The following is a 13,644-nucleotide window of genomic DNA, read 5'->3' as shown; positions in this document are numbered from 1 at the left end:
CGCTGTCTTTTCTTTTACCAATTTTAGAAACTGTGTATTTCGATCAGACACACCCAAGACCAGCTGCCTGCCTTCTTGTGAATTCCTCTGACCACAAAATACCTACAAGTTGGAAAGGAACTTTTTTTCGCAGAGACATTAATATTTGTCGGCTTCAATCACCAACACTATCCTTTATGGGACTTACATTACGATAAGTTTTTTGGTCATACATCAAGAACTGTTTATTACTAGCATATGTTTATTACTAGCATATATTTATTTATTTATTTGTATACAGACATACATTTATTCTATTTGATTTGATCTTTTTCTGTTTTCGTTTCCTATTGAGATATATATATTTTTTTTTTCTTACATGATTTGATTGTATCTTTTAGGTTTTTTTTTCCTTGCACCCATCACCTATTAGGGCACAGTTCATTTGAATTATATTTGTACCACTTAGAAATCATTTTCTATTCACATTAGTCTTTTACTTATCACAAAATTCATCATTATTATTTTTTTCTCACATTTGAACTTTACATACGTATCACATCACTATTAAATATCACCAATATTTTTCCTTTCTCGCTCACATCACAAATACATTTGGCGCATGATATTACCTATTTGCCAATAGGGATTTCACTACTTTAAACAGAAGAATGGCAGATTAGTGACTAATTGAAAAAGCAGTTGCTAACAGTGAAATTTGTGCCACAGGCTATAAAGGGAACATTCTTATTGTCACAAAAAGAAAAGTTGTATATAAGTGTTTAGTTCTCAAATAAGCAAATGAATGTGACTGTGTGTGGTGGATTTGGTTTGTGGTAGTGTATTTAGCGTACCACCACCAACTAGAGACTAACATACTTACCAACACAGTAACTAAACAAATTGTTACTATTAAACTACATGTTTTTTTAATTATATTTTTAATTAGACATTTTATGAAAGAGAGAGTATGACCTATGGTGTTGCAATGTGAACTTTTAAGACATATATCTGTCAAAAATATGGTTGAGCTGGTTTCAGCGCTAAAACATGTTAATAAGCATTTATGAAAATGATCTCACATTCTACGTGCCTACTGTATTTTTTGCTGCAATTGTCAAAAATGATCTCTCACAAGGGATGGGGATCTCGTTTCAGAGAGAGTTTTTACAATCAATGAATGTTGTTTGGTTTAGAAAAAATAAGATTTGGTTGTTTAAAAAAAAAGAAAAGAAAAGAAAAGATGAAATGATTGCTCAAAGAGAGACATGAAATTACATAAAGCATATTGAGTGTGCAAGCCCAGAAAATAGGTCCACACAAATGTAGGACACATTAGGGAAGAGTTAAACCCCTCTAAATGGGTAAATTATAAAAGATGATGTAAAACTTTTAAGACAAACGTAAGACAGAATGAGACAGCAAGTTCGACAGGAGAGGTGCTGCAGAAGAGAAGATCTTTTGGTGCCATTAGAAGATTATGGTGATGGGAAATGAGAGGTTAATCTCAGAAGATGAGCAAAAAGTTTAAATATAATGAGGATTGACAAATCATGTGAAACAGTAGTGATAGTTACTACATTTTGTATTCCCTAGCTCCTAAAAGATTGTGAAAAAACTGATCCTACGTATTTTTGGTGGCATCTAAATTTCAATCAAATTTGTCAATCTCTGGACTAGGGAATTTAAAAGGTAGAACATTCTGTTGAGATGTAGGTCAGCTAGTAAATTGTTGCAGAATAAAGTTCCTCCTTATAATATATTAATTAACTATCAGCTAGATTACGAGTTTTGCGTTATGAGGGGTGCGGTGCTAACTTGCAAGTTACATTGTAGCTAGCTTAGGGTTTATTTTTATTTTACAGGCAAGTTTGTATTTATTTTAACTAGGTAGAATAGTTACTAAATAGTTATTAACTATTTACTAACTACCTAGCTAAAATAAATACAAATTTACCTGTAAAATAAAACCTAACCTGTCTTACACTAACACCTAACCTTACACTACAATTAAATAAATTAAATCAATTAAATACAATTACCTAAATTACAAAAAACAAACACTAAATTACACAAAATAAAAAAAAAAATCAAATATTTAAACTAATTACACCTAATCTAATAGCCCTATCAAAATAAAAAAGCCCCCCCAAAATAAAAAAAACCCTAGCCTAAACTAAACTGCCAATGGCCCTTAAAAGGGTCTTTTGCGGGGCATTGCCCCAAAGAAATCAGCTCTTTTTCCTGTAAAAAAAAATACAAACAAACCCCCAACAGTAAAACCCACCAACCACACAACCAACCCCCCAAATAAAATCCTAACTAAAAAAACCTAAGCTCCCCATTGCCTTGAAAAGGGCCTCTGGATGGGCATTGCCCTTAAAAAGCATTTAGCTCTTTTTTTGTGCCCAAAACCCTAATCTATAAATAAAACCCACCCAATAAACCATTAAAAAAAAACTAACACTAACCCCCAAAGATTCACTTACAGTTTTAAAGACCGGACATCCATCCTCAGCGAAGCCGGGAGAAGTCTTCATCCAAGCGGCAAGAAGTCCTCAAAGAAGCCGGGAGAAGTCTTCATCCAAGCCGGCAGAAGAAGTCCTCCAGACGGGCAGAAGTCTTCATCCAGACGGCATCTTCTATCTTCATCCATCCGGCCCGGAGTGGCTCCATCTTCAAGACATCCGGCGTGTAGCATCCTCTTCTTTCCACAGCTAAAGACGAATGAAGGTTCCTTTAAGTGATGTCATCCAAGATGGTGTCCCTTGAATTCCGATTGGCTGATAGAATTCTATCAGCTAATCGGAATTAAAGGTGAAAAAATCCTATTGGCTGATGCAATGATGGAACAGCCAATAGAATGCAAGCTCAATCCTATTGGCTGATTGCATCAGCCAATAGGAATTTTTCACCTTTAATTCCGATTGGCTGATAGAATTCTATCAGCCAATCGGAATTCAAGGGACGCCATCTTGGATGACATCACTTAAAGGAACCTTCATTCGTTGTTAGTCATGGAAAGAAGAGGATGCTCCGTGCCGGATGTCTTGAAGATGGAGCAGCTCCGGGCTGGCAGTATGATGATAGAAGATGCTGTCTGGATGAAGACTTCTGCCCGTCTGGAGGACCACTTCTGCTGGCTTGGATGAAGACTTCTCCCGGCTTCGTTGAGGACTTCTTGCCACTTGGATGAAGACTTCTCCCAGCTTCGTTGAGGATGGATGTCCGGTCTTCAAAACTGTAAGTGGATCTTCGGGGGTTAGTGTTGAGTTTTTTTAAGGGTTTATTGGGTGGGTTTTATTTTTAGGTTAGGGTTTTGGGCACAGAAAAAGAGCTAAATGCCCTTTTAAGGGCAATGCCCATACAAATGCCCTTTTCAGGGCAATGGGGAGCTTAGGTTTTTTTAGTTAGGATTTTATTTGGGGGGGTTGGTTGTGTGGTTGGTGGGTTTTACTGTTGGGGGTTGTTTGTATTTTTTTACAGGTAAAAGAGCTGATTTCTTTTGGGCAATGCCCAGCAAAAGGCCCTTTTAAGGGCTATTGGTAGTTTATTTTAGACTAGGGTTTTTATTTATTTTGGGGAGGCTTTTTTATTTTGATAGGGCTATTAGATTAGGTGTAATTAGTTTAAATATCTGATCATTTCTTTTTTTATTTTGTGTAATTTAGTGGGGTTTTTTTTGTAATTTAGGTGATTGTATTTAATTAATGTAATTTATTTAATTGTAGTGTAAGGTTAGGTGTTAGTGTAACTCAGGTTAGGTTTATTTTACAGGTAAATTTGTATTTATTTTAACTAGGTAGTTAGTAAATATTTAATAACTATTTACTAACTAATCTACCTAGTTAAAATAAATACAAACTTTCCTGTAAAATAAAAAAAAAACCTAAGCTACCTACAATCTACTATTAGTTATATTGTAAGCTATCTTAGGGTTTATTTTACAAGTAAGTATTTAGTTTTAAATATGAATTATTTAGTTATTAATAGTATGTTTTATTTAGATTTATTTTAATTATATTAAAGTTAGGGGGTGTTAGGGTTAGATTTAGGGTTAGGTTTAGGGGTTAATATGTTTATTATAGTGGAGGCGATGTCCGGAGCGGCAGATTAGGGGTTAATGAATGTAGGTAGGTGGTGGCAATATTAGGGACAGCAGATTAGGGGTTAATAATATTTAACTAGTGTTTGCGATGCGGGAGTGCGGCAGTTTAGGGGTTAATATGTTTATTATAGTGGCGGCGATGTCAGGAGCAGCAGATTAGGGGTTAATAATTTTATTTTAGTGTTTGCGATGTGGGAGGGCCTCGGTTTAGGGGTTAATAGGTAGTTTATGGGTGTTAGTGTACTTTTTAGCACTTTAGTTATGAGTTTTATGCCAAAAAAGTGTGCAGTACAGCTTTTTTGACAAGACTCGTAAAAGCAGCGGTAGTGAAAAAGCAGCGTTATAACCCATAATGCTGCTTTTTCACTCATAACGCAAAACTCTTAATCTAGCCGTAATTTATTTAGACAAATAATGTAGACATATATACATTTTTACCACATTACATAATTTATAGTAGATTCTGGTGACAGGCACAGTCTTATAGGTTGCCCTATTTTAGACCTGTTAATATTCTTGATAAGAAATAAAGAATGTGCAACGTTACCTGTGCAGTATCAGTTATACAATAGGCATGCGTTTCAACCATGCCATTCTGGAGATGAATATTTACCTGCAAGTATTATGAAAATAAAATGTATCAGTCATTTTCTGCAGCATATCAAAGCATTTAATCAATCACCCTGAGATAATGTTGTAAATATTTTATTTTATATTAATAGAGATTAATAAACAATAACTTTGAAATCAGATCTCAGATTGGTAAAAGAAAAAAGAAGCAAATCTGAACTATTTGGTATCAGCATTTACTGCAATATAATTGTTGTAAATATTATTGCATACATTAAACAAAGAATACTAAGATAACAAAATAAAACTGATCATATAAGTAAATCTAAAATTTGCTTAAAATGATATGCTCTATCTAAATAACAGAATTTATATCTTACCTGATAAATTCCTTTCTCCTACGGTGTGTCCGGTCCACGACTTCATCCTTACTTGTGGGAATATTCTCTTCCCTAACAGGAAATGGCAAAGAGGCACACAGCAAAAGCTGTCCATATAGCCCCTCCTCTGGCCCCGCCCCCCAGTCATTCGACCGACGGTTAGGAGAAAAAGGAGAAACTATAGGGTGCCGTGGTGACTGTAGTGTATAGAAATAAAATATTTAAGCCTGACAAAAAGCCAGGGCAGGCCGTGGACCGGACACACCGTAGAAGAAAGGAATTTATCAGGTAAGATATAAATTCTGTTTTCTCCTACATAGGTGTGTCCGGTCCACGGCTTCATCCTTACTTGTGGGAACCAATACCAAAGCTATAGGACACGGATGAAGGGAGGGAACAAGTCAGGCGACCTAAACGGAAGGCACCACGGCTTGCAAAACCTTTCTCCCAAAAACAGCCTCCGAAGAGGCAAAAGTATCAAATTTGTAAAATTTTGTAAAAGTATGCAGTGAAGACCAAGTCGCTGCCTTACAAATCTGATCAACAGAAGCCTCGTTCTTGAAGGCCCATGTGGAAGCCACAGCCCTAGTAGAGTGAGCTGTGATTCGTTCAGAAGGCTGCCGTCCAGCAGTCTCATAAGCCAATCGGATGATGCTTTTCAGCCAAAAGGAAAGAGAGGTAGCAGTAGCTTTCTGCCCTCTCCTCTTACCAGAATAAACAACAAACAAGGATGAAGTTTGTCTGAAATCCTTAGTTGCCTCTAAGTAGAATTTTAGAGCACGGACCACATCCAGGTTGTGTAACAACCGTTCCTTCTTTGAAACTGGATTCGGACACAGGGAAGGAACAACTATTTCCTGGTTAATATTCCTGTTGGAAACCACCTTTGGAAGAAAACCAGGTTTGGTACGTAAAACTACCTTATCTGAATGTAAAACCAGATATTGAGTAGAATACTGCAGAGCAGATAATTCAGAAACTCTTCTAGCAGAAGAAATAGCAACCAAAAACAGAACCTTCCAAGATAGTAACTTAATATCTATGGAATGTAAAGGTTCAAACGGAACCCCTTGAAGAACTGAAAGAACTAAGTTTAGACTCCATGGAGGAGTCATAGGTCTGTAGACAGGCTTGATTCTAACTAATGCCTGTACAAACGCCTGTACATCTGGCACGGCTGCCAGTGGTTTGTGTAACAAAACAGACAGAGCAGATATCTGTCCTTTTAAGGAACTAGCTGACAAACCTTTATCCAAACCCTCTTGGAGAAAGGAAAGTATTCTAGGGATTTTGATTTTACTCCAAGAAAAACCTTTGGAATTGCACCAACAGATATATTTTTGCCATATCTTATGGTAAATTTTCCTAGTCACTGGTTTTCTGGCTTGAACCAGAGTGTCTATAACCGAATCAGAAAACCCACGCTTAGATAGAATCAAGCGTTCAATTTCCAAGCAGTCAGTTGCAGTGAGACTAGATTTGGATGTCTGAATGGACCTTGAACTAGAAGATCCTGCCTCAAAGGTAGCTTCCATGGTGGAACCGATGACATATTCACCAGATCTGCATACCAAGTCCTGCGTGGCCATGCAGGGGCTATTAGAATCACCGAGGCCTTCTCCTGTTTGATCCTGGCTACAAGCCTGGGAAGGAGAGGGAACAGTGGAAAAACATAAGCCAGATTGAACGACCAGGGCGCCACTAATGCATCCACCAGTGCCGCCTTGGGATCCCTGGATCTGGACCCGTATCGAGGAACCTTGGAGTTCTGACGAGACGCCATCAGATCCATATCTGGGTTGCCCCATAGTTGAGTTAACTGGGCAAAGACCTCCGGGTGAAGTTCCCACTCCCCCGGATGGAAAGTCTGACGACTCAGATAATCCGCCTCCCAGTTGTCTACTCCTGTGATGTGAATCGCAGAAAGATGGCAGGAGTGATCCTCCGCCCATTTGATGATCTTGGAGACCTCTTTCATCGCTAAGGAACTCTTTGTCCCCCCCTGATGATTGATGTACGCTACAGTCGTCATGTTGTCCGACTGAAACCTTATGAACCTGGCCTCCGCTAGTTGAGGCCAAGCCAGGAGCGCATTGAATATCGCTCTCAGTTCCAAAATGTTTATCGGGAGAAGAGACTCTTCCCGAGACCATAGGCCCTGAGCTTTCAGAGAGTCCCAGACCGCACCCCAGCCCAAGAGGCTGGCGTTGGTCGTGACAATGACCCACTCTGGTCTGCGGAAACTCATTCCCTGAGACAGGTGATCCTGAGTCAACCACCAGAGGAGTGAGTCCCTGGTTACCTGATCTACTTGAATTTGGGGAGACAAGTCTGCATAATCCCCATTCCACTGTTTGAGCATGCACAGCTGTAATGGTCTTAAATGAATTCGAGCAAAAGGAACCACGTCCATTGCTGCAACCATTAGTCCTATTACTTCCATGCACTGAGCTATGGAGGGCTGAGGAATAGAATGAAGAACTTGACAAGCGTTTAGAAGCTTTACCTTTCTGACCTCTGTCAGGAAGATCTTCATTTCCACAGAATCTATTATTGTTCCCAGAAAGGGAACCCTTGTGGACGGTGACAGGGAACTTTTTTCTATGTTCACCTTCCACCCGTGAGATCTGAGAAAGGCTACGACAATCTCTGTATGAGCCCTTGCTTTGGAAAGAGACGACGCCTGGATTAGAATGTCGTCTAGGTAAGTTGCTACAGCAATGCCCCTCGGCCTTAGGACCGCTAGAAGGGACCCTAGCACCTTTGTGAAAATTCTGGGAGCGGTGGCTAAACCGAATGGAAGAGCCACGAACTGGTAGTGTTTGTCCAGAAAGGCGAACCTCAGGAACTGATGATGAGTTTTGTGGATCGGGATATGCAGATACGCATCCTTTAAGTCCACGGTAGTCAAAAATTGACCCTCCTGGATTGTTGGCAAGATTGTCCGAATGGTTTCCATTTTGAACGATGGAACTCTGAGGAATTTGTTTAATATCTTTAAATCCAGAATTGGCCTGAAAGTTCCCTCTTTTTTGGGAACTACAAACAGGTTTGAGTAAAAACCTAGACCTTGTTCCCCTGAGGGGACTGGGTTTATCACTCCCATCTTTAATAGGTCTCTTACGCAATGTAAGAATGCCTGTTTCTTTATTTGGTCTGAAGATAAGCGAGACATGTGGAACCTTCCCTTTGGAGGAAGTCCCTTGAACTCTAGAAGGTATCCCTGGGAGACTATTTCTAGTGCCCAGGGATCCGGAAAATCTCTTGCCCAAGCCTGAGCAAAGAGAGATAATCTGCCCCCTACTAGATCCGGTCCCGTATCGGGGGCTACCCCTTCATGCTGTCTTGGTAGCAGCAGCAGGCTTCTTGGCCTGTTTACCCTTGTTCCAGCCTTGCACCGGTTTCCATGCAGGTTTGGGCTGGACAGCGTTACCGTCTTGTCTAGAGGCTGTAGAGTTATTAGCCGGTCCGTTCCTGAAATTGCGAAAGGAACGAAAATTAGACTTGTTCTTAACCTTGAAAGGCCTATCTTGTGGGAGGGCATGGCCCTTACCCCCAGTGATGTCTGAAATAATCTCCTTCAATTCCGGACCAAAAAGGGTCTTACCTTTGAAAGGAATATTAAGTAACTTAGTCTTGGACGACACATCTGCCGACCACGATTTTAGCCAAAGCGCCCTACGCGCCACTATAGCAAAACCTGAGTTTTTCGCCGCTAATTTCGTTATTTGAAAAGCGGCATCCAATATAAAGGAATTAGCTAACTTTAGTGCGTGAATTCTGTCCATGACTTAATAATACACGTAGCTGGTTGAAGAATGAAGCCTTGCTGAACAAAAATCTTTTTAAGCAATCCTTCCAATTTTTTATCCATAGGATCTTTGAAAGCGTAGCTGTCCTCTATAGGAATAGTTGTGCGCTTCGCTAACGTTGAAACTGCTCCCTCTACCTTCGGGACCGTCTGCCATGCGTCCCTTCTGGGGTCTACAATGGGAAACATTTTCTTAAATATAGGAGGTGGGGTAAAGGGAATACCCGGTTTCTCCCACTCCTTATTCACTATGTCCGCTACCCTTTTGGGTATTGGAAAGGCGTCATCGTGCACTGGGACCTCTAAGAACTTGTCCAATTTGCACAACTTTTCTGGGATTACCATGGAATCACAATCATCCAGAGTAGCTAATACCTCCTTAAGCAGGGTGCAGAGATGTTCTAGCTTAAATTTAAATGCTACTATATCGGGCTCTGCCTGTTGAGAAATTTTTCCCGAGTCAGAAATTTCTCCCTCAGACAGTCCCTCCCTTACAGCAAATTCGGATTGATGTGAGGGTAAAATAGATAAAACATCGTCAGCGTCTAATTGTTCATCCTTTTTATCTGTATTTAAAACTGAACAATCACGCTTTCTCTGAAATGCTGGCAGTTTGGATAACAGATTTGCTATAGAATTATCCACTACTGCTGATAATTGCTGCATAGAAACAAGCATTGTCGTGCCAGAAGGTGTCTGCGCGGGCAAAGCTGGTGTAGACACAGAAGGAGAGGATGTAGAACTATCCCCACTACCTTCATTAGATGAATCATCTTGGGCAATTTTATTAAATGTGACAGAACTGTCCTTACTTTGTTTGGACGCTATGGCACAATTATCCCATACACTCTATACACACAGAACATAAGTTATCTGATGGTTCAGACATGTTAAACAGACTTTGGCAGGCTTTTAATGCAATAAAAACGATTTTAAGCAAAACCGTTACTGTCTCTTTAAATAATAAAATGACACACTTTATTTCTGAATGTTCAAAAAACTATGAAGGCAATGTCCGATTTTTATAAAATTTATACCCCAGTGTCCTAATGCTTTGAAAGTATTGCACACCAAAATTAGAGACTCTAGACCCAAAAATAAGCAAACCGGAGCTAATTATTGGTTTTAACCGGTTTTACACACTACAGTCCCAGCTACAGCTTTTGCTGTAGCTTTTACCTTCCTTAGGGGTCAACCACTACAGAAATCAGCCCTCCGGAGTCGTTTTCTGAGCCACAGGACCCTCTCACATGAAGCTGCATGCACTGCCTTTGAAATCAACTGCGCAACTGAGGCGCGAAAATGGGGCCTCCTCCCTCAGCATACTAGAGTGAAGGGGCCTTCCTGACTAGATTTAGGCGTCTAAAACAAGCCAGATCTAATAAAAACGTTCCCAAGTGTATGTAAGTTTATAAAACATCCCAAATGCCATTAAAATGTAATAAACACCAATCGATTTGGCCCACAATCGTGTCTACCAGCATAAGAACTAGAAAAAGTAAGCCTGTTATCTTGTTTTGCTGAGTTCAAAGAAAAATGGCTTACCGTTTTCCCTGAGGGGAAAAATGACAGTCTTCTAGCAATAGCCTGTGTTGTTAGAAAGGAGACTAGTCATACCTGAAGCAGATGAGTCTGCAAACTGTTACCCCCAACTGAAGTTCTCTGGTTTCAACAGTCCTGCGTGGTAACAGCAATGGATTTTAGTTACTTGTGCTAAAATCATAGCCCTCTTTAACAGAAATCTTCATCACTTTTCTGTTGCTGAGTAAATAGTACAAGCCGGCACTATTTTAAAATAACAAACTCTTGATAGAAGAAATAAAAACTACAACTAAACACCACAAACTCTTTACCATCCCCGTGGAGATGCTACTTGTTCAGAGCGGCAAAGAGAATGACTGGGGGGCGGGGCCAGAGGAGGGGCTATATGGACAGCTTTTGCTGTGTGCCTCTTTGCCATTTCCTGTTAGGGAAGAGAATATTCCCACAAGTAAGGATGAAGCCGTGGACCGGACACACCTATGTAGGAGAAAATAAGAGTTTCATTTTGACTTTCTTGTCTCCAAATTAAAACGACTTCATCTTGAAAGTTGACAAGCGAGAAGGAAATCTCATGGAGGAAAACTTAATGCATATCTGTTTAGCAATTTTAATGAGTTAGTGGCATTAAATTAAAAGTAAACCTTAGTGAGCCCAGTTAATATAGATCAAAGAGATTTAAAGAGCAAAAAGATTAAATATGTAATTTAAAAAAATGTCTTGAGGCTTTCATATATTGGAAAATCAAGCAAATTATGAAAATTAAACTCACATTGTTTGGTGCACTATTTCTCCGGACTTCATTGGGCTCATTCTGTTAAAAAAAAAAATCACTTCTTTTTATGGTATACAATTATGGTGGTATATATTTAAAAAAAGCAATAAATTATTAAAATAAATTACAGTAAATATTTATATATATATATATATATATAAATATATATATGTATATATATATATAAATAAATCTCTAGTATAATATTTATATTTGATTTACTTTTGTTTAAATGATAGACAAAGTTAAAAAAATATAATCATGTTTACAAATCAACAGTGTTTGATAAATGTGTGTCATAGCATGCCATGGACATATTAAAAAATAACAACCCCCCCCCCAAAAGCCAGATTACAAGTGGAGCAGTATTTAACGCTCCTGCTTTAGTGCTAACTCCTCTAGAAGTAAGCTTTTTGCACGCATTGGGTAGCGCTCGTATTACAAGTGAATTGTTTTCGCTTGAGCGGTAACCCAACACACGTAAAAACCTGTGCTTAACTGTTAGCGCTCCACTCATCATCTTTGAAATGAATAACATCAACAATAATAATAATAAAAATAATAATAAATACATAATACAGTTATTAGTTGTACTGTGAGAGTACAGTAGAATTGTGAAACTTGTTTATTTTTATACGCAAAGTGAGAAAACTATTGATAACTTCTTTGCAGATAAAGTATTATGAACCTAAACAATAACCATTTTGTATAATGCAATGATGTATGGTCTAAAGAGGAGACAATAAGGTCGGCATATTAATTAAAAGATCTTACAGCAAATGGGACACTTGAGCTACGGTTCCTGGAAATAGTTTTCTGAAACAAAACAGAAAAACTCCATATAAATTCTTAGTATTGCAAGTCAAAGCAAATAAATTAATTATATGATCTATTTTGATACAGTCCATCTCTTTCAGATGTTTCTTCAGTACAGATGTCTCATGTATTCCTACTGATATAAATGTTTCCAAAAGAAGAAATGTTAAAGCCATAATGGGCATTACTGCCAGGGGTACAGTTGTTGAATGTGAGATTGACCCTATTATCATATCCTGCTACTAAATTGAGAGCATTTGCGGCATTTATGGGAAACATCTCTGGAACCGTAACAATAACTATTGTAAGCAGTAGCAATATGTTTTTATATAATTAAATATCTCCTAAACTGAGCTCCTTATTCTCCCCCTTTTCCAAAATCCCTACCACCAACTTTTTCTAACTGTTGATAACATTATAATTTCCCCAACCCTGCGTGCCTGATGTCTTTGGGTCACACCTGCCTCAGATCTCTCTTTTACTACCCACATGCAGTCTTTGGACAATTCCTTCTGATTCCACCTTAAAACATTTACAAAATTTGACACTTCTTCACACAAGACACAACTAAATCTTTAATCTCCTCTCTCATAATTTCCTACCTTGTCTATTGCAACTCCATCCTTTCCAGCCTCCTTAGCTGCTGTCTATATCCCTTACAATCCATAATAAATGCCTCTGCCAGGCTGCTCTCCCTTACACGTCGCTCCTCATCTGCTGCACCTCTCTGCAAGTCCCTTCACTGGCTTCCTCTAACCTCCAGAATAAAACACAAAATCCTGACTCTGACATTTAGAGCTCTCAATATCTCTGCTCCCCCTATATCTCCGACATCATCTCCATATACTCTCCTTCCTGTTTTCTTCACTCTGCTCATAACCTCCTTCTCTCCTCATCTCCTGTTACCGCATCACATTTCCGTCTACAAGACTTCTCCAGATTGGCCCCTATTTTGTGGAATTCTTTGCCTTGCTACACAAGACACTCCCCTAGTTTTTAACCTTTCAGTTGCTAGTTAAAGACTACTGTTCAGGGATGCATTCAGTATACAGTAACATTTTCTTATCTTAGTTCCTCTCCTCCTTTGTCATCCCCTTGAACCCCCTTAGCATGTAAGCCTACATGCCCAGCTGCTTTGTTGATCACCTTCATGAGAGCTGATTTACAACAGTGAAACTCTTGGCATTGCCCTCTATCCCTTTGTCAGGTTCCATTGTTTGTGTATATACCTTTAAGTTCTGAATGACCTATCACATACACCCCCCCCCCTTTATAACACCTGCAATAGCGTCATTCCTTGCTTAGTAGTTTGTTTAAACTGCCTGAGTAGTATTACCTTAGCTAAGCTCCTGGATTCTAAGTACTCTTAGCTTATTTCGTATCAAGAACCTTTAATCTTCTAGAAGTGATTCTGACAATTCTACTGCAACTAACTCTCTGCTTGCCTCTAAAAATTCTAACAGTGCTTCTGCAAGTCTTTTTCCAGCCTTTTTCTGTGTAACTGCCTACTGAGGACATCAGAGTGTCAGATTGGATTACCTTCTCATTTTCAAGGAGTCTAACATTGAGGACTCTTCAGTAAGGAATGTTATAACTGTGGTATATACTAAATTCAGCATTATTCTATAATGCTTATCATTTACAGAGTTGTGTACCTTTCTATCGG

General features: G+C 38.9%; 1 protein-coding gene across 2 annotated transcripts in view; it reads right to left on the bottom strand.

Moving 5' to 3' along the window:
• Positions 1 to 13,644, bottom strand: part of LOC128658135 (calpain-13-like) — a 278,722-nt gene that overhangs the window by 99,271 nt on the left and 165,807 nt on the right. For both annotated transcript variants that reach the window (XM_053712635.1, XM_053712634.1), the window contains exons 7-9: positions 11,937 to 11,978; positions 11,160 to 11,201; positions 4,635 to 4,700 (exon numbers count right to left, since the gene is read on the bottom strand). In XM_053712635.1, coding sequence (XP_053568610.1) covers positions 4,635 to 4,700; positions 11,160 to 11,201; positions 11,937 to 11,978 — 150 coding nt within the window. The remainder of the gene's footprint in view (positions 1 to 4,634; positions 4,701 to 11,159; positions 11,202 to 11,936; positions 11,979 to 13,644) is intronic.

Source organism: Bombina bombina, chromosome 4, assembly GCF_027579735.1.
Source record: "Bombina bombina isolate aBomBom1 chromosome 4, aBomBom1.pri, whole genome shotgun sequence".
In the NCBI taxonomy this organism is placed as follows: domain Eukaryota; kingdom Metazoa; phylum Chordata; class Amphibia; order Anura; family Bombinatoridae; genus Bombina; species Bombina bombina.
Note: the sequence above shows the minus strand (reverse complement) of the source record. Positions and strands in the feature narration are given on the sequence as shown.